Source organism: Phalacrocorax aristotelis, chromosome Z, assembly GCF_949628215.1.
Source record: "Phalacrocorax aristotelis chromosome Z, bGulAri2.1, whole genome shotgun sequence".
In the NCBI taxonomy this organism is placed as follows: domain Eukaryota; kingdom Metazoa; phylum Chordata; class Aves; order Suliformes; family Phalacrocoracidae; genus Phalacrocorax; species Phalacrocorax aristotelis.
The window spans coordinates 8,210,179-8,229,889 of record NC_134311.1 but is presented as its reverse complement, the minus strand read 5'-3'; the positions used below and the strand labels follow the sequence as shown (position 1 = coordinate 8,229,889).

At 37.1% G+C, this 19,711-nt stretch overlaps 1 protein-coding gene across 1 annotated transcript in view; it reads left to right on the top strand.

Moving 5' to 3' along the window:
* Positions 1 to 19,711, top strand: part of MSH3 (mutS homolog 3) — a 113,288-nt gene that overhangs the window by 38,357 nt on the left and 55,220 nt on the right. The window contains exons 9-12 of the mRNA XM_075079604.1: positions 2,359 to 2,471; positions 3,899 to 4,013; positions 10,923 to 11,007; positions 11,583 to 11,692. Of these exons, the coding sequence (XP_074935705.1) occupies positions 2,359 to 2,471; positions 3,899 to 4,013; positions 10,923 to 11,007; positions 11,583 to 11,692 (423 nt within the window). The remainder of the gene's footprint in view (positions 1 to 2,358; positions 2,472 to 3,898; positions 4,014 to 10,922; positions 11,008 to 11,582; positions 11,693 to 19,711) is intronic.

Below are 19,711 nucleotides of genomic sequence, written 5' to 3'. Positions count from 1 at the left end.
AAAAGTGTGAAGATCCTTACAAATCACTCAATTGTCTAATTCTAATTAGAACGATTTCCTATCAATATAGCTGATGAACAAAAGTTCATAAGTCACTTAAGTTATATTGATTGTAACTATCATTTGCCAAATTTTATGCTAAGTAGGTGAATAAATCTGGTTATGAAATGAAAGAAAATTACAAATGCATTAAAGAAAATTACAATCATTAATTTTTAACCATTACTTTTAAAAACAAGCAGGTGTGGCATGAATCATCCAATGAATTACCCCCAAAGCTTCCTGTTTTGACTTTGATTCTGAAAATTAGCTCTGTAGAACTTGCTAAGCCATGCTTTTCTGAAGGCAGTGTTATGAAAACATCAGAAGTAGAAATGACAAAGAAAATACTGTTTTACAAAGATGTCTCTAAGTCCCTGTTCACACATGGTCCATAGAAAAGCCCTGCTGTCTTGCAGGGCTGATTCAAAGGCTTGTACTCAGCTAACTCCCAGGTTACAACACATTTTAAAAAGTTTAATGCTGAAGTGATATTCTTGCAAAAGGCTGTAGTGAGCATACATGCTAATTTAGCAAAATGGATGGCTGTGTTATAGCAGATTATTAGTGAAGGCTGGAGCAAGTGAAAAACACCAGGAAGAAAACAGCTGATTGCTATTGGAGGTTGAGGAGCACAGACTAATCGTCTTCTACAGAAATCCATTTACTTTAAAAATGTTTGCTCATTCTGAGTAGGGTTGGGGCAGAGGGGAATCCCAGAGGCTCTAAAGACTGAAAGCTTTATTGGGTCAGTCAGTTAAAACTAAGACACTCGAAGTAAGCAAGGGATCATCTAGGATGTGCTGAGAAAAGTCAGAACTCTAAGACTCAGTTAGTTTGACATATATTATAGGAAAAGAACTTTCATTGTTAAGAGTTGAGCCTCAGAGACATATTGATCCTTTCAGGTGGGAATATGTACAATGTAATGGAAAAAACCTGTTTGTTTTTTCCTGTGAAGTTGGAAAGCCCTGCAAAAGGGTATTGATTAATTTCCTTCCTATAATACCTACACAGTTCCTCTAATTGGCATAATTCCTGTGTGCTAGAAGTACTTGGTTAATTCATGTCCCATTGTAGTATGACATTGGATACTCTGAGGCCAAGTGGGTTTTATATATGTCTTTTACTGGCAGCTTTCTACCTGGCTGCTTCTTCAGTGCTCATTCTGTAGCTGTGAGGTTATACTCAAAGGTTGCGGGGGGGGGAAGTGTGTGAGTGATTTTTGTTTTGTTTTTTAACCAGCACGTCTTTTTAATGCTGTATTAACAGCTGTACAAATTGAATTGTTAATGCGGCATCCAATTTTAATTTCAGCGAGCAATTAGGAAAAGCAACCAATATAGAAAGTTGTATCCTGTGAACACCACACACATACTCTTCTCTGAGTCAGATTTTGGCATCTTGGGTGTACTCCTGATGCTCAAGACCAGGTACTGAGCAACTTTGATCTCATGCACATTGGGATGAATAAAGGTTTTTGCCACTGTCTTATAGAAGTGGGCTGTGGAAGCAGGGGTCACAGGAAACAGGCTAGATTAATTTCTCATGGGTTGCAAAACAAGCTGCAATCCTCTACAGCTGTAATTCTTAATTACTTGCTGACAGTAGGGAAGGATTTGTGGAGATCTCATTTGGCTTAACGTTGGAACAGAATAAGTTTGCTACATTTGCTAGTGCTCTTAAACTGGGAGGAACTGCTGCCATGTTGGGAGGACTGGGTTATCATTAATAACATCCTGGACACCAAACCACTGAAGGAAATCAAGTCCTTTAGCACAAGGAAGAGAAAAGTCTTCAAATAGTTATGAAATAAAGGACAGGAGTACTTTATTTCAGCTGCATGTGGGAAAAATGCAGTAAGTTAATGTTGCAACAAGCTGTACAGAATAGAACAAAGCCTTTAATAAAGGGTAATTAAATATGGTAGTAGATAGCAAGGAGAATTTTTTCATTCTTTAATCATCATAAGTCTTTAAGAACAGGTAAGGCAAATGCTTGTGTGATTGATTAAAAACGTATTTATATCTACCTTGCAGGTATACTAGACAATCTCTTGGAGTCTCTTTTGGGCTTGCTTGGTGCTGCTCTTTGGGTTTTATTTGTTGGCAGTTTTATAATAGAAAGAAGAAAGGTTTAAAAAACCCACTACACTCCTAGAAATGTTCTCAACCCACCCAAGTAGCTCATCTTTTTATTCTTCACCCATTCAGTTCTTAACAAAGGAAAGATAAAAGAAAGTACACCTTTGAAACCTACTTAAGTGTTCTTCATGAAGGGAACATAACTACTGAAAGTAAATCATTTTTTTCTTTGCAGGTTACGGGATGACAGAATTAGGATAGAAAGGATGGAAAAACTCCATTTTGAATACAGCCATGCTTTCCAGCTGATTACTGATTTTTATGCAAAAGAAGTACCTGATACGACAGGTATGTCATTCAGATTTTTTACACAAAAGAAATGCCTGATATTACTGGTCTGTTATACAGAATGTCTTTGAGACATGCATCCTGTTAGATTTTACACAGGTAAGGAATACATGTGGGTACCTCTCATCAGGTCTCAGGGACTTGTCTATGTCCAGTTTGTTTATGTGTTCCCTAACGTGGTAGCCCTCTGTTAAGGAGAGATCTTCCTTGCTCTGGAATTCCCCACTGGTCTGAGAGGTCTCTGATTCCTCAAGGCATATCTTAGCAGTAAAGACCAAGACAAAGAAGGCATTGAGTTCCTCAGTCTCTTCCATGTTCTTTCTCACCAGATCTGCTGCCCCATTCAGCAGAGGCCCCATATTTTACTTTGCCTTACTTTCACTACTGATGTACTAGTAGAAGCTCTTGTTGTCCTTCATGTACCTTGCCAGTCTCAAATCTAAGTAGGCTCTGGTTTTCCTAACGTCGTCCCTGCAAGCTCAGACAATGTCTCTATATTCCTCCTGGGTCACCTGTCCCTGCTTCCAGCTCTCATCCTCTTCTTTAATGTTTGAGTTAATCAGGAGTATCTTTTTCATCCATCCAGGCCTTCTGCCGCTTTTGCTTAATTTTCTGCACATTGGGATCTTTTTTGAGCTTGGAAGAGGTGAACCTTGAAAGTGAGCATTATTTAAATAGAATTGAATAGAGGGCTAGCACCACCCCCCCCTTTTTTTTCCATAGCTTCAAGATGTGTGTTTAGACAGATTTAAATTCACACATATATAGCAACAGAGAGAAATTATTCAACATCTGAAATGTTTCTTCAAGTTCTTGTGTGTGTAACACTCTAAGAACAGAACAACAGCTTTAAAAAAAATCTGAAAAAAACTGAACTAAATAGGATTTAAAAAAAATTATGTTGAGATATCATGGAGTGAATTTTCCTATTGTTGCAGCTGGAGCAGGGACTGTAGTAGAGCACTGTTTAGAAACACTATCAAATACGAATAGCTGTCTCACAAAGATGGAACCATATTCTGCAGGTTGGCCGAGGCAGACAAATCATCAGCCCATGTGCCAAGGCCCGTTCATTCCTTTAAACTCGCACAAATGCTGCCTGCAGTAATGGCAATTTCAGGATTCAGTTCTTAGTTTGTATATTTAGAAAATTCTTATACCAGCAGTTAGTCATTTTTGTGAAGAAAAACCTGTGGAGTCAAATCTTTTATGTTTCATCATGTGTTTACATTATTGTAATGCTCTACGTTCTTTGGAACCATAGATGTTATTTTGGAGCCTCACTTTATGTTGACTTATAGATATCACAGAACACCATATGTATATTAGAGCTTTCTATTTGATTAAATTGAAATATAGATTATGCTTTTTCTAAAATTTCTAAGTAGTAAACAGTGAGTTAACATGAAAATAACTTTTTTTTTTAGGTCCTCAAAAGCTATCTGTAGTACTAAGCTGGGATAAGCCTGTTATTTGCTCTCTGGCAGCAGTAATTGCATACCTCAAAGACTTTAATTTGGAAAAGATACTTTACAATCCAAGGTAAGTTGCCTTATATAAAATTCCAATTCAAAACACCAGTACATGTACCAGTGTTATCTTCTAAGCTTTAACAGACAACTTTCCTTCAATGTAATGAACACACCTGTTAGAGATAAACATAGTCTTAGTAAAAATTATACTTTACATTTAAGCTCCTAGTCAAAACTGAAAGAATCAAACTATTTCTTTGTTTTAAGTGGTGCTTCCTGAAAATCTTTATCAAGTATGTTTGTCTAGACATTACTATCAGTAATGGAAATGAACATGTACTGCTGCCAAGTGTTACTGAAAACAAACAATGTGCAAAAACTGGTAGATGCTGGGGGGAAATTTTAAAGTTTGTGAATCAACATCAGCCATGATATGTCAACCTCAGTTCTACTTTGTGAACGAAATTTGGGGCTTTTTTGGCAGCTTTAAAAAAATACCGTTGTAATTAGTTTCACAGATGATGATTTATTTTGCTAGAAGTGTGTAAATAATTTTCTCTTTCTGTAGCTCTGGAAGCAGGTATAAATGATAATGTGTTGTAATGTTGAGACAGAACTCAGCAGGTCTGTTTGAGTTGGTGAATCTAGTTACCAATTATAAAGAAAACAGACGTTCAACACATCCTGGCTTTCTGAAAAATCTCTTGAGTTGGCTCAGTGGTAACTAGGAGTGGGGGAACATTCATAGAAAATTTGTTGGTAGACCATCACCAGTTGTGCAAAGTTACCACCAAAACATACAGACATGGAAATAATCTTGTCTTCCCTTAAGTAGTCCCAACACTTGTTTATTACATATGCTCAGATGAGTACTCACAATTTGTAACAGGATTATGCAGGTGGAAGCAAATGAAAATGGAAAGATATTGCTGCTCAAGCATCTTTTTATCCTGTCTTGCACAACTATAAAAGATTTCTATCCTGGCTTTGGTTTGAAAATATCATTAAGGCTTATTAAATGCTTGAATAAAACAGCTTTATCTGTCATGGATCCTGTGCAAAATATTTTCTTGGTTGTCTCAGTATTCTTCTGTCCTGTAAGTAGGCAAGGTTTAACAAAGTAAGTCTGGCTGCAAACTTAGAAACAGATCATGTATGAGATTCTTCAAGTTCAAAACCTTATTTTGAAGGGGTCCCTACATTACCAGTTGTTTTTTTTTTTTAATGCAGCTGCATTTAGAAAATTGACTGCAGATGTCAGCTTTAAGCATTTTTCAGGTATCTACTAAAATATTTGGAAATTATATATACCTGAGTTTTCTGGTTTTTGGAATGGATTTTCTTAAGTTGCCCTTTCTCCCTCCAAGTACTATTAAAATGTTAACAAAAAGAATTCCTGTGGCATCTTCTAAGCTGTCTCCCCTGCCTTATCCATCAAGGAGCTCTCTGATCTGTGGTGTTGCAGCACTGTGGTGTTCCTGCTCATCCTTTGGTTGGCATTTTGGAGAAATCTTGTTCTGAAAGTTTCTGAAGAAAAGAGTGTACTCCAAGGAAATGCCATTCAATGGTCACATTTGTAGATAACTATTGTCACAGTGCCTTATGTGCAATCACACACAAAGTGAATGTTTTTTCAAATGGGGGAAATACAGAAACCCTCTTTTATGTAGAAGTAATTTAGTAGCAGAGGAGAAATATCATTATGTGAGGGTTTATCTAGCAGCAGTCAGTCACAATTGTAATAGCTGCATCTTAAAATTAAGTATAATTACAGACTGGGAAGGAAAACCACTAAATCTTAGAGTTGACATTTGCCTGTTGAAGGTTGCTCTAATGGACTTCATATGAATGTATGAGCACCTGAGTGGAAAGGAAACTATCTGATATCTTGGTGATATGCTACGGAGAAATAAAATACAGTCTTCGAGATATCTTTGTTCCTGTGCTCAGGAGCTTGGAATCTATTCTATTTCCAAAGCCTTTACTGCTTTGACTACCCAATAATGGATTCTACCTGGTTTTTTTAGTCTGTCACTGAAGTTGAAATAGTGAGCCAAATACTGGCGCAAACTCAACTTCAGGTTTTTTTCCCAATGCCAGTGAAATACTATATAAATACTGAAAAGGGAAAGCCTTTTAAGAAAAGGGTGTCAGGCTCGTGAATCTTCTGTGATTCTGCAGAAAATAGAAGAGAGACTTCCATTGCACTGTCAAACAGCTCAATTCCTAGGAGAATTCAGGTCAGTGAGCATATACTGATGAGTCAGTGAGCATGAAGTCAGAGTTGTGAGATAGTTCTCAGTTTATTGATGTGACACAGATCTGGATGAAAAAGACCTATCTGATAGGAAGAATGACCAAAAAAATTCCTTACACCTCTGTTACTTCGTTGGATAAACACTATTCTCCCAGCTGAAGAAAACTGGAGCTCAATTTAGCAATAAGAGTCATGAAACATCACATAAGTGACGAGGGATCCTCACTACTTGGGGGAGGTGGGGAGGCAAGCTTTGTTTTAATATTTAGATGAAGCTTTTAAATCCACTTTTAAGATCCTAAATAAATGAAAATATTAAAAAGAAAAAAATCTATCTGCCACAGCAGAACCCTGGATATGACTAGACTGCATTAGAGCTCTAGTAGCAACTAAAAATAGATTTAACGATGAATGATACAAGCTTTTTAAATCAATGTGTTCTAATACCTTTACACACTGATACACCTCTATTGGCATTTGACAAGAAGTTGGTATGCATCTAAGAGAGGTTTTCAAATACAGATGAGTACACAGTTTTGCTTGAAAAAATCATCATTTTCATAGCAGTTGCTGGGAAATATGTCTCGGTGTATTTTAATTTTACCTACATGATTTCCAGCATATTGGAGACAGGAGAGAGAGACTGTAGTCCTTAGATTTTGAACAGTGATAGATGAACTTCAAGAAATGCAGGGAGTGGAAGAGCCAGGTACCTTCTGAAGGAGGGGAGTAGCTTTGGGACTGGAGAACTACCAGCAGTAAAGATGGAAAACAGGCAGAAGTGAAAGAGGAGAGGGGAGGGTTAAAATGGCTTTGAGGGAGGAGAGGGAAGAGAGAAAGAATTCAAGAAGAGGGGAAATGTTTGTACTTTATAATAGGGGTGGAAGGGAGTTGGCAAGATGAAATTAAGAGAGAAGTAAAAACATAAGTTCTTCAGCTGAAAACGGTGGACAACCTTGAATTTTCAGGGGGAATGTCATCGAAGTTGAGGGAATGGTCTTCATAAGGCTTTTGTGCTGATGATGCCAGAAACACCACATATACAAGACAATGCATATTTACCCACTCTCACTATGAGAAAGGAAGTACTGAAATTATTTTGGGAGGTTTCAGAGTTAGCTCAGGACACAAGGGACTGGAAAAGGAAAGTCATAGTTTTCAGACACAATGAAGAGGTGCTTAGCAAAGAATTTGCCATCTCTTTTGAGACCACAGAAGAAGCGCAGCAGGTAGGACCTCTTGCATGCTGGACATTTGGAGCTTGTAGGAGTGCTGAGGCTGGGTGCAAGGAAAGCGGGCTGAGAGAGTACAGACATCTGGGTAGAACAAGGTTGCAGGCCCACTCCCTGGGCTGAGTTCAGTGGAGAAAAAGATGACTAATTCAGGATAAAAATCATGGCGGTTATTTTTGTTTCTCTTAATCCTTAACTGGTCCTCTCACTTCTGTTCTTGTTCTCTGTTTTCTCAGTTTTGTTTGTGTCTGTTTGTTTTATTCTGTCACTGATTTAGCCAGAAGCTTCTGGACTCCAGACCAGAAGTTCTGGTCAGGGATCCAGATCAGAAGTTCTAGCCCTGTGGCAGTATGCACTAATGAATTTAAAATGGGTTAATTAAATATAAAACATGGTCCAAGCTTCATGTCCTTCACTACTTAGGCTGTGGTAAATGTCCTTCATATCTAAAGAAACCTAATGCTTCTGAGAAATGGAGAGACTTGTTTTTACTCCTTAAAGCTGAACAGAGATTACTGCAACTCCTCTCTAAATATATAGCTTTGTTCTGTGTTTATTCACCCCTAGAAATCTCAAAGACATGGACTCTAGAGGTCTCTAAAAGGTAATTGAGCAAAGAAAATCTGCTGCTTAGTAGGCTTTCAATACAGTGCCTTGCAGCTTTGCTGGAAAGTTTTTACAGATTTGCAAAATTAAAGTAGTTGAAAACTACTGATCTGAATAACATACATTCACTTAGGCTGGTTTACTGAGCACGAAATTATATATAATATCTCCTGTGGAGAGTATAATGAATAAAACATAAAAAGTGCCCTTCACTTCAGGAGGCAGAATGACCAAAAAGATCCTATTTCACACATAACACATAAGAATCAAAGCATGAGGATGTAGTTTACTGTTCTAAAGCAATCATAGTAACCCTTTAATATGTGTAATCAAGTGTGGTTCTATTCTGAAAAGTCCTTTCATGAGTAGGAACCTCTTTCTCATGAGTATTTCTCAAAAATGTCCTAAATCTTACTAGAAGCTTGCGTTTCTTTTTGTTTCCTCTTTCCATTTTTCTTGGCCCAGATCGCATGATCCTACTTTGCCTTGTTCCTCAGTAGTGGAATTGCCAGCTATTTCCATCACTTGTGTTTTGTGCTTTTCAAGTACTTGAGACAGTTGCAAGTCTGGTCCTTGAAACTTAGGTCACGCTGTCACCTACAGAAGGAATTACTGCATTGTGATCCAGTTGAAGTGATTTTGAAGGGTCATTTTTGCTGATGCAGGAGATGGCTGATAGCAGCACGTTACAATTTCTCACAAGGAATGTGTTGACACCCTTGCTGCAAAACCAGCACTGACTTAATATTTTATAAGAACCTTCTTCTTATGCCATTGGGTCCCTAAATTCCCTACAAAGAGGCTGGCTTTGTTCACATTTTTATCAAGTTCTGATCCCAAGCTGAAGAAAGATGAGGGGGTGGAGGCAAAACATGTTCTGTGATGTGACATCTGGAATTGTTGGTTGGGCATATACTGCAGTTGATCTTGGCTATTATTCATATACTATAAGCTCTCAAATACCAGGGTTAATAGCAGGGTGGAGTAACTCAGATACAGCAAACACCTGGATAATATAAAACATGCATAATTTGTGCTGTGAGAACAACTTTTAGCCTATCTGATTCTGAAAGAATAGTAAATACAGTCTGGGGTGGAGCAGAGTTAGTTGTCTTTGAATAATACCAGAGGGCAAGCTTGCTGTGAACTGAATACTCTCTGTGGAAGCTGCTCTGAAGCCAAGTGAAGTGGGGAAACATTAGAACCACTAAGTCCACAATTGTGAAACTCACGTATGGGTGACTGAGCATTGATAATAGGAGCCAAAAGCATCCTTATCTCTTTCGGGAAGAGATAGAAAGGCATGGTTCTTGCCCAGCAGGGTTTAAGAGATCACAGGCTTGACTACGGCCAAATCGAAATGCAGCAAATGGGGAAACTGCAGGGTAGGTAAGTCTGAGATGCAGAAGAGGTGCTTTTGGAAGAGTGAGTAGGATTTGTTGTTGATTATAAGGATTGGGAGACAAGCAGAAATCTTTCCTATTTAATTTTTGCTAGCATCAGCAGTTGTGACTGAAGGTAATAAATAAAAGGAAGTATTGTATTGTTGCCTATAATATTGTGTACTTTGGAAAGTGCTCCTGCTTTTGCCTCCAAGGTTTTATTTTGCTGGTCAACTTTGGTAGCTGGGCTAGCACACTAGAGCAGAACAATTATGACTAGGGGTGCAGTTATGAGTCAGCTGTACTTCCAAACTATCACTGAAGTTCTTAAAGGCACTTAGTTGAATCTTTTTTTTTTTTTTAAACAATTCTGTGGAAAATACTTCTAATTTGACCCATTATTTAGGAAGAAATTTGCTAGCAGGCCCAAGCACCTGCAGACAACATAAATATATAACATTAGTCTCTGAATATTTAATGTTTCTGAAAGCTGTAGTGCTAGTTTTGTTTTTAATACAACAATAATGCAGCTGTGTGTGCCTAAGAGAAAAGTTTGAGCATTTGAGTGCTCCCCCAGAGGGTTTAAAATTGAATGCACTGAAAAAAATTCTGTGAAAACTCAAGAAAGCAGTTTGAAATCCTACCCAGCAAGTAATTTTGTTTAGGCTAAGACAATAAAGACTGGCCTAGACTTTGGGAAAAGGATAGTCAGCAGCATGATTCACTTAGGCAATCATGACTTGATTTGTCAAAAGCATTTAGCACTTTACTTAATGGTCCCAACTACCACATGTGTATGCCTGAGATGGAAAATAATTTTCATATCTAATATGATTACACATCTAGTACAATTATTTTATTAACGTTGGTTCTAAACCAACACAACCTTTGGGTTGGTCTCATGCTGTTCTGTTAGGGAGTGTCAAAAAGTCAAGTAATTTTGCTCATGGTTATCTCATATTAAAAATAAAATAGTTGAAAAATACCCTATTTTTTTTCCTAATTGCACTAACAGCCTGCTTAAATTTGCAGTACTAGTAAAAAATAAGAATATGTATTCTGATATGCTGTTTTGATGAGTTGTGTTAGAAGTCTGTTTCATTCTTGAAATATTAATTCTTAGACCTATCCCTGTCCCTAATCCTACAGTGATCATAACAGAACACTAACAAAAGCACATACTTTTTCAATTTCATCATAGACTGAAGAAGAGGTACTTCCTTAACCATTTAGTGGATCAGGATTAGATAACAGGAGAGCTGGATTTTATTCTGGGCTTTGTCAGCGTCACTGTAGGAAACTGGGAAGTGGGTGATAAGTCTTGTTTTCCTAAGCAGAAAAGGGTTCAGTTCTTTTACTTATTTGACTAGATTTTAATTTCTTACTTAATTCTTTTATTATTTTGCGTAACTAATGAATTCTCTAATGTGAGAAATTCGTCAGCGTTTGTCCATTACATCTGTGCCCGATTTTAAAATGTAACGTGAAATTCCTCTCCCCAGCAATTTCAAACAGTTGTCAAGTAAAACTGAATACGTGACAATTAATGGGACAACAATGAAAAATCTTGAAATTTTACAGAATCAGGTAAGGACAACTGTAATTTTTTTTAATAAATGCTGAGATTTTCACAGCTGATTGACATACTGTTCCCAATGAAGTTAGTTAAGCTAGTTTGCAAATTTCATGCAGAAGGTTTAAATTATTTTTAAACGGGATCAAACTGAAGGAGGATTATATTTTCAGAGGTATAAATCAAAGTTAATCTGTGCTAGCTTTTAGCATGAGTTGGGAATCTTATTGCACTTTGACTAGCAAATCCTAAAATTTGAGTCCTTGAGAAGCTGAAGATGGGACTGCAGTAGGGTTTGCTTTTAATTTTGTGCTACTGCACAGACCTTCATGCACAGACTTAATTGAACTTGTTTATTCCAGTCATTTTCTAAAAAGATCTTCCGGCTAAAGGAAAAACATACTTAAGTATCGTATGACTGTTCAAGGTATTTTATGTAAGGCGTTGTTAATGAAAAAGGTCAGTAAACGAACATGCAGTTGCCATGTCTGAAAGCCTAAACAGATAGTGTAAGTAGTGTGGTGAAGATCCTTTAACTACATAGTTGGTTGTTCAGTTAAGAATAATGATGCTATTTTTATTATTTTAGACTGATATGAAAATAAAAGGAAGCCTATTCTGGGTCTTGGATCATACTAAAACTTCCTTTGGACGCCGGAGATTGAAGAAATGGTTAACCCAGCCACTCATGAAATGCAGGTGAGGTAGTTCTTTATATTGGGCTAAATTGTATCTTAAAATTATGATGCTGAGCATGCCCAATGTGTTTATTTGGACCTGAGATCCATAGTAGAGTTTACACAGGAAATTGTGTAACAGAAGATGTGTACCTTTGAAAGAGTTAAACTACTCTGTCTGGCACAGAACATCTAGGTAGTTGAGAGTTATAGGTTTGGAGCAAGTTAGAAATTCCTGTGCAGAAATCGGATTGGGTACCGTTCTAATTCAGTGTCCTTTTTCTGACAATGGATGAGGATTACCTGCTATTGGAGGATGTCCTATTCCTAAACTTGCCAACTGACGTTTGACTTTTTTCTTGCTTCACAAGTATTTGTATTCTTTATGTATTTAATTTGTTCTAAAGAAGCTGTGGATGTTTCTTTCATCCCTGATACAAAGTATTGCATCTGAAAGTATTTCTTTTCATTAGTTCTGAAATGTGATTGGCTGCTCCTGTATTTCAAGCTGTGCTTTATTTATTAATGCTTTAGAAATGCTTTATTTCGTAATATTAAGATACTTGTTTTCACTTGTGTATCTTGAAATGTACTCCATCTTTTCTTATGTCTCTTTGCAGGCTTTATTGGAGTGTTGTACTTCCGTATGTAGTAACTACCAGTATTAAGTCTGTGTTTATTGCTTATGTTTTAAGTTTTTGGATCTATTCCTTTGAACGTCCATTCCCTCAACATTGTGAATGGAGAGTTTTCTCAATTGTCACTTTGTTCATTTCAGCTATAGCATACAGAAAATCCTTTTGGTTTGGTTATCTAAAATAATTTTTCCTCTGTTTTACTTAAGTAAATATATTAAAAAAATTGAATATTTTTAACAGTTTTAAATAGTGAGGTATACCAATGTTTTAGTGTCTTGCTGTTTTTGGTAGTTTACAAATATTTCTACAGAACCATTTTTTTCCTTGACCAATTTTTAGTATGTCAAAGCACAATATGTCTGAAGCATTGCTGCTTGATTTTATTAGCCTTTTTCTAAGTATCTTTTCTCAGTAGCATAAGAAAAGTATACAACTAATTTTTACTTCCCATTTTCTTAATTTAGAATATTAGAAACCTTTTCCATTTGTTGGAGCCATGTTGGTTAGACTGTTTCATGTTGCAGTTTCTGGCAGGGATTTAGTAAGTCCATTTCAGTATGCCTTTTTTTAAATTCTTCTGATAATAGCTTTTATATCTGTTACCCACTTCAAAAAGGCTTTTGATGTAACTGTCCTAAATAGTATTAGACTTTATGAAAGTTGATTATGTGCCTGGTGTTCGCCTGAAAAAGCATATAGATAGAATTCCTGGACCGCTTTACAGGCATAAATTGAAATAAATGAGTTTATTTCTTTTCTGGCCCTTGAGGCATCTTACAGCCTTTTGGGAATTGTTTGTAAAGTTGTCGGTGGGGGGAGCCAGAGCACAGGCTCTGGTCTGGTGTGGTGGCAGCGCTGAGGATGGGGACCTGAAACAGGGTGCCTCTAACCATTTTGCTACCAAATGATCACATATGTGATGCATCAGGTGAAATACAATTCAACAGTAAAATAGAGAGCGTTCTTATCCAAACACAGAGGATAGAAAACTGCTCGCCCGGGACTTGAGGCCTTCTTTCTTAACCAGTAAATTTAATTTAAATTCGCTCTTGTCTCAGTGCAGAACCAGCTTTCCATGTTTGTGATTTTGGTTTCTTCTCTTTCCCCTCTGCTCTTTGCTACTTCTAGAGATTGATACTTTTTTTCCAGCCTTCTTTCTCAGTACAGAAGGAAGTTCTATGGTTGGACATGACAATACTCCTCAGCTGAAGCTAAAAAAGCTATTTTCTTTCTGTGTATTTCTCCATTTCTGGCTCTGAGTTGTAATTTCATGTACTTAGTGCATCAGACGTTTGGCAGTATTGTTTCTAGTAATGCACACAAATGCACTTAGAGAACATTCAGTAATTGTATTTCACCTGTACCTCCTGGAGTGACGTTTTCAGGGGAAGTAAGATTTCTGTATTGCATCTTTTCCAATCAGTGGTAGGTGCATTTCCCTTGGTGTATGAAAAAGTGAGAGGGTGCAATTACTTCCTTATGCTTTATAATTGAAAAACACTTGGGATGATGACTAAATTTCCAGGAGACAAACCATACACTAGGTTGAGTAAAGGTAGGATGTGTGCAGACAGCTCATTTGAGCAAACTTGAAGATATCCATTAGATCATTGGTGATGTAATGCATTTAGAGACTAACAAGAAAAGGTTTTATGCACTAGGCGTGTGCAATTTGGGGCGGGGGGAGGCTTAACCAAGGAAGGTATAATGTCCTCACTTATTCACCTAGGTATACAAAGATGATGAGATAAGACTGTATGAGTCATTGAGGACTGCGCTTTTTGGGAGGAATCAGGAAAGTAATTCTTTTTTGTAGGAGTTAAATCTTTGTGGATTACAGAAGTGTTACCTCGTCTTGACTATCTTGCCTTTGAAATATAAGTTCCATCAAGTGCCTTTCTCTCCTAACTTCTCTAAGGGGAAAGGAAAGAAATAGAAAGCTGAGTTGGTTCGACCACTTTTGACTGAATGGAACAGTGCTGTTCCCATGTCAGGCAGTGGAATTTCAGCAGCAGAAGGAGTAGCATTGTGTATTATCATACTCGACTGCAAAAGGGCTAAGGACTGGTATAAGGATACGGTGTTGTAACACAGTGTGACCTCTATGTCTTTGTATGTGTGCAACATTCAAAAATAATTCCTTTCCTAATGCAAAATTAGTCTCAGACATCTGAAGCTGATGTGAAGCAGTCATTGCTTTATGAATAGCTACAGGAAGAGGAGAAAGCTAAGCTTAACACAGGCCTGGGTACATGAACCTGGATCTGGTTTGCATCTTTCTTGTTTTGTTATTGTATATTACTGGTAAGTTGTCGTCTGGCAGTGGTATAAAAGAAAGTGCAAGGAAGGTGGTGCCCCGCACATAGACAATCTAAAGCCTTACCTCTGCAAAACGTGTTCTTTCCTTGTCTCTCTGTTATATCCGTTGATACTCCTTCCCACCCTCGTCTTTGCAACTCCCTTTCCTGTTCCCTGAGAGTTATGACTGGCTCCAGGCTGTAGCAATGCTGCTTGTCCAGTCCGGAGTCCAAACAGAACAGATAACTGTGGATCAAATACTGCATCCTTTTTCTCATTGAATATTAATCTGTGTCTGTGCCTTGCTCAGCTGTTGATTTTTGTACAATTTGTAGGAAATTTGTTTCCTTGAGATCAAACAAACACCTTCCTCAACCTTGTCAAGGTTGGCTGGAATTGAACACAGATTTCAAAACTTAAGGTGGATGACTGGCACAATTAAATGGGGGTTTAAGATTTCCATATTAGATCAGGTTGTAAAGCTAATAAAGCTGTGACTAGGTGCTTGAAGTAAAACTTAGTATGATATACCCATTGTTTATTGTGAGTACTTTATAGTTGCTGTAGCGGAATATGTGTAGAATTCCATTTCTGTGCAGAGAATTCTGTGGCCTGTATGTATAGAAAGCATTGAATAAGAGATTTTTTTATTTTTCCTACCCTAGTCTATTCCTGGAGAGGTAGAATATCTCTTAAATATCAGTGGGTGGACATCATGAAGTGTAATTTCTAGTACTGTAGCCAGGGAGAAGGTAGAGGCTTTGCTATGTAAGTGGAAGATAACCAGGAAAATGTCGGTGTTTGCCTTTGTTGCAAGAGTGCTTAGTTAATGAGTTAGAAAAGTATCTAGTACAAAATTTTAAAAGCTTGGGTGTGGAGGTGGATAACTGAAGTAATGTTTCTTTTGTGTGTGATGTGAAGATGTTAGCTTGCACAGTGCTCTCTCTCTGGGGTGATACCTGCTGGTTTTTGAGGGTGTTTGTGGTTTGAAGTAACTTAAACAGACTGAGTTATCCACAAGTACCTAAACTGTATTTCTTTAATATTGTTGACTCATGTGGTTTTTTAGTGTCATCTATGATGTGCAGAAGCTAATGTAATGAGGTTAGTGATAAGATATGGAGAACAGAATGCTCTAAACCTAGAGTTCAGAAATCATGCAACTTCCAGCATGGAAAGCATACTCAGGGCTTTGGGGTGAGCAGGCTTTGTCCTTGTCAGCTTGTGTGGAAATAGGGAAAAAAAATCCCAACCCTCTCACCCACACACATGATTTCCCATCTATGTTTTGGGGATACGTGTGGCTTGCTGTTCTGGTGTACTGCAAGCCACAGAATATGTTTAGTGTACTGGAGTAAACGTAGAGCAAAAAATTAAAAGCTTCTAAAATAACATAGCATGCCATGGGAAGGGAGCAGTGATCAAAGGTTTCATCAACGTTTTAGGCCTCTGCTGTAACAGAGAACTTGTGACATAAAAGTGGGCAATGGCCACCCCACCTGGAGGCCCAAGGTCCCTCTCCCTGCTTTCTGTGTGGACCTTGAGCCGGTGAGAAGGCATCGCCCACACATGGCTCAGTGTTTTCTCTGTGCTCCCCAGTGCACAACAGTGTCCAGCACCTTGCTGTTATCTCTGGTGCCAGGGTCGTGAGAGAAGGCTGGGGACAGAGCACACTCCCTTAATTCCTCCAGACTGTTAGTTGAATTCCAGAAGCATGGCATTAGTTAGAGTATTTCAGCCTGGATCAAACATACGGTAACGAAGCCTTTTCTTGAGTGCCACCAGGGGCATCAGTGAATCAAACACTTAAAGCCCTGTTAGAATCAGCTCTCCGTTTTGGCCCCAGATTTACCCTAACCTGTCGATGTATTTCAGCTTTACTGTGGTGTAGTTCATGTTCCTGTCTCCAAGGCACAGTTTGTCAGAAGTGAATATGGGATTTCAGTGGTTGGAACTCTGTGTAGTTTCTTGCCTGTGTTTTTTTGTAATCAATTTTTACTCATTTGATCTCTTTCTAGTTAAAGCTGATGTTTAAATCTTAAGGAAGGAGAAAAATTTTATGTATTAAGAGAGTTACCAAAAACATTTTAACATTTGCTTTGCAGGCTAGACAAAACAGATTTTTAACTACCCTTCAAAAAAAGGATTTCTATTTTTTCATTTGATTCCAGTAGCCTGTGTTGTGCCCCATTTGTTCCAGTTCTGCATGAGATGATGCTTTTATTGAGGCTGAATTGAAGCCTTGTAGGATACTATTAATAATTTCTGTTGTGCCTGCAAGAGCATAGAATGACTGTAGCTGTAGCAGATTCAGAACTGCAGTTCCTTACCTACCACTAAAGAAGAGAAAGAGTGTAAACTGATATTACTAATGCAACGTGACTTTTATTTGGAGTTGTACTGTAGAACTGGGAAGAAGTGGGTCCCTTTATCCCTTTATAGTGATGTTGGCAATGACGTGTCTTTCTTAATATAAAAACAGCTTGTTCTAAATTCTCTCACTTTGGATGTATTGAGTGCTGTTTTATTTGTACTCCTATGCACAAAGTACAGTCCTAAAGCAAAGTCTTTCAAGTTTGACTTTGTCCTTGTTCCCATAATTAAGAGATCTGTGCAGTAAAAAAACAACCTAAAGGTCTTTAAAGAAACCTATCTTAATTTACAGTTAAACTGGTTGCCATTTGGCACCATCATCATCATCCAGAACTGGATCAGAATCTTCTTTTGCTGCAGTGATTTAGGAATAAAATCCATCCATTGTACAGCAGAATTTCATTGGCTAAGTTTCCTCCCAAGAATAAAAATTTAATAGCATCACTGCCAGTATAAAATGCACAAATGCAGGTTACAGCATGTGCCTGAGATCTCAAAGTTGTTGTAGTAAAGAAAAGGATTGCAGCGTCATCACATATATTTATTCATTTTTGCTAGCTGTGTTTTGGTACCATTGAATGCTGTGTCTAACTCCTTATAAATGTAGTAATCAGGCATTCATTCATGTTGGCTAAAGTAGCTAACGGTTCCCTTTTTTGGCACAAATAGCTGAAATATATTGTGTGTGAATATAAACAAAAGTGTTTGATTACCATTTGCATATTTTATACATTCTTTTAACAGATGCAAAGACAAAGTTTATAGTACTTGTATATTGCTGTGAAGTATTTGAGATCCGTTAGGAATATTGTTGTCTCATGGCTGCATGTTTATTTAAGGGAATGTTGGACCTCTCTGGCAGGGTATGAGGCATTAGAAGTTTTGAGAGTAAATTACTTTTTCTCCTGCATATAGGAAAAACAAGTGAAGAGAACCAGAAGGATGTTAAATGAAATCTAAAAAAAATTTAAACTTCACTGCAGTAATTATGATGTAATTACTTTTTCATTGTTGCTAATGTATAAAATCACAGTGGTCACAGCACAATTTAGCAATTGAAGATTTATTCCATGAAGTTAGCCAGATTTTAACTTAGCCACTTAAGTTAAAAGAAGACCATGTTTTTTGCTTGCCTTTTCTTTAAAAATACATACACAGTTTATTGATTGCATAGTGGTAATTCTAACTCAGCTTTGGGTTTTCATGGCATTAATTGCTTGTTATGAAAGAGAGTGGTTTAAAGAGGAAAACACTCTGTACTATTTAACATCGCCTTTAGTTTGATCGACTCATAAAGTCTTTTTTGGTAAACTGTATTCTCAAGGAAGGTAAAGTAAAAAAAAAATGTGTAAGTGAGACAAAATATAAAGCAACAGAAGTCAGAATAGCCTTCACCTTGTCCTGTGTTTGAAGGTAGCTGGTCTCAGAGGGGAGAGTGAGAATAGGGCAATTGGGTAATATTACCCAACAAGAGCATTCTCACAGCTTCCAGTAATTTGCAGTTCAGGGACTTCCTCAGGCACAGTTGATACCCATGTGTATCCTGCATTTCCCCAATGTTTAAGTAACACGGTTTCTTTCTTTGAAATGCTGTAGTTTGGCAGGAGGCTGCTAGGCTTTGATCTGGATAATATAGTTCATGGAAAGCAATGTTTGTTGTTTTATACGCTTCATTATATTTCTTCAGGTGGTATGTTCTTGTGACTGGTAGTTTTATATATATTGCTGTGATCTCTAAACAGATTTAATAAAATGAATTTCAATTTTATACATTCACTGTACTTGAGCATGATGAATGAACTCATACTTTGTGCATTTATCATACAAGATTTCTGATTAAATCGTATTTATTTACCTTGTATAAAATTAAAGCCCAGTATGAGTGGAAGTGTTCTGCGGTTCATATATAGCATATATATAAAAAAAACATATAATATATATTATATAATATATAATAAAATAAAATAATAAAATATAAATATAAAATAATAATATAATATATAATATATATAAACATATATAGTTATGTTATCAATTTCACTCTGCTTTAAATGTAATTTTATATTATCACATCTAAAATTGTTAGATTTGCTTCACTATACAGGAGATCAGCAGATCTGTTAGCGTGCTGGCAACCAGCAATGCTATTCAGATTGTTAAGATGGTCAGATGTTAATTTGGTGCAGTGCATTCATATCTGCAGCCTTCTGCTTTGTCAAAATGATTTTTAGTTCAGGATTCAAGTATTTTCATATTCGCTATTTTTCTGTGTTGTTCACATACCTGGCAGCAGAATAATACAAGGGAGTATCTCATGATTTAATATCAAGTAGTTCTTTTAAATGACTAGAATAAAATCCTGCAGTTAGATTTTGTTATGTTTAAATACAATACTAAAACCACTTTGCAATGTATTAGTGGTGCTATTCTTAGATGGCAAGTACAGCAGAAGTAAGCGTATTGCTTTTAGTCAACTGACTTATGCTACATTATTTCACAGAAGATTGTTTGGAAAATTGGATAGAGCTCAGATTGCTGACACGTTACACAGATGGAAAAGAATAGGCTGATACTGCACCTAGATAGAGAATTAAGCAGTAGCCAGTATACAAAATGTGAGACAGTTCTTAGCATAAGCTGTAGAGTTTCTTCATATATTGTTAGATTCAAATTTTTTAGTGTTGGAAGTTTTTTCCAGATCATGCAGAGATTAGAAACCCCAATCTGTACAT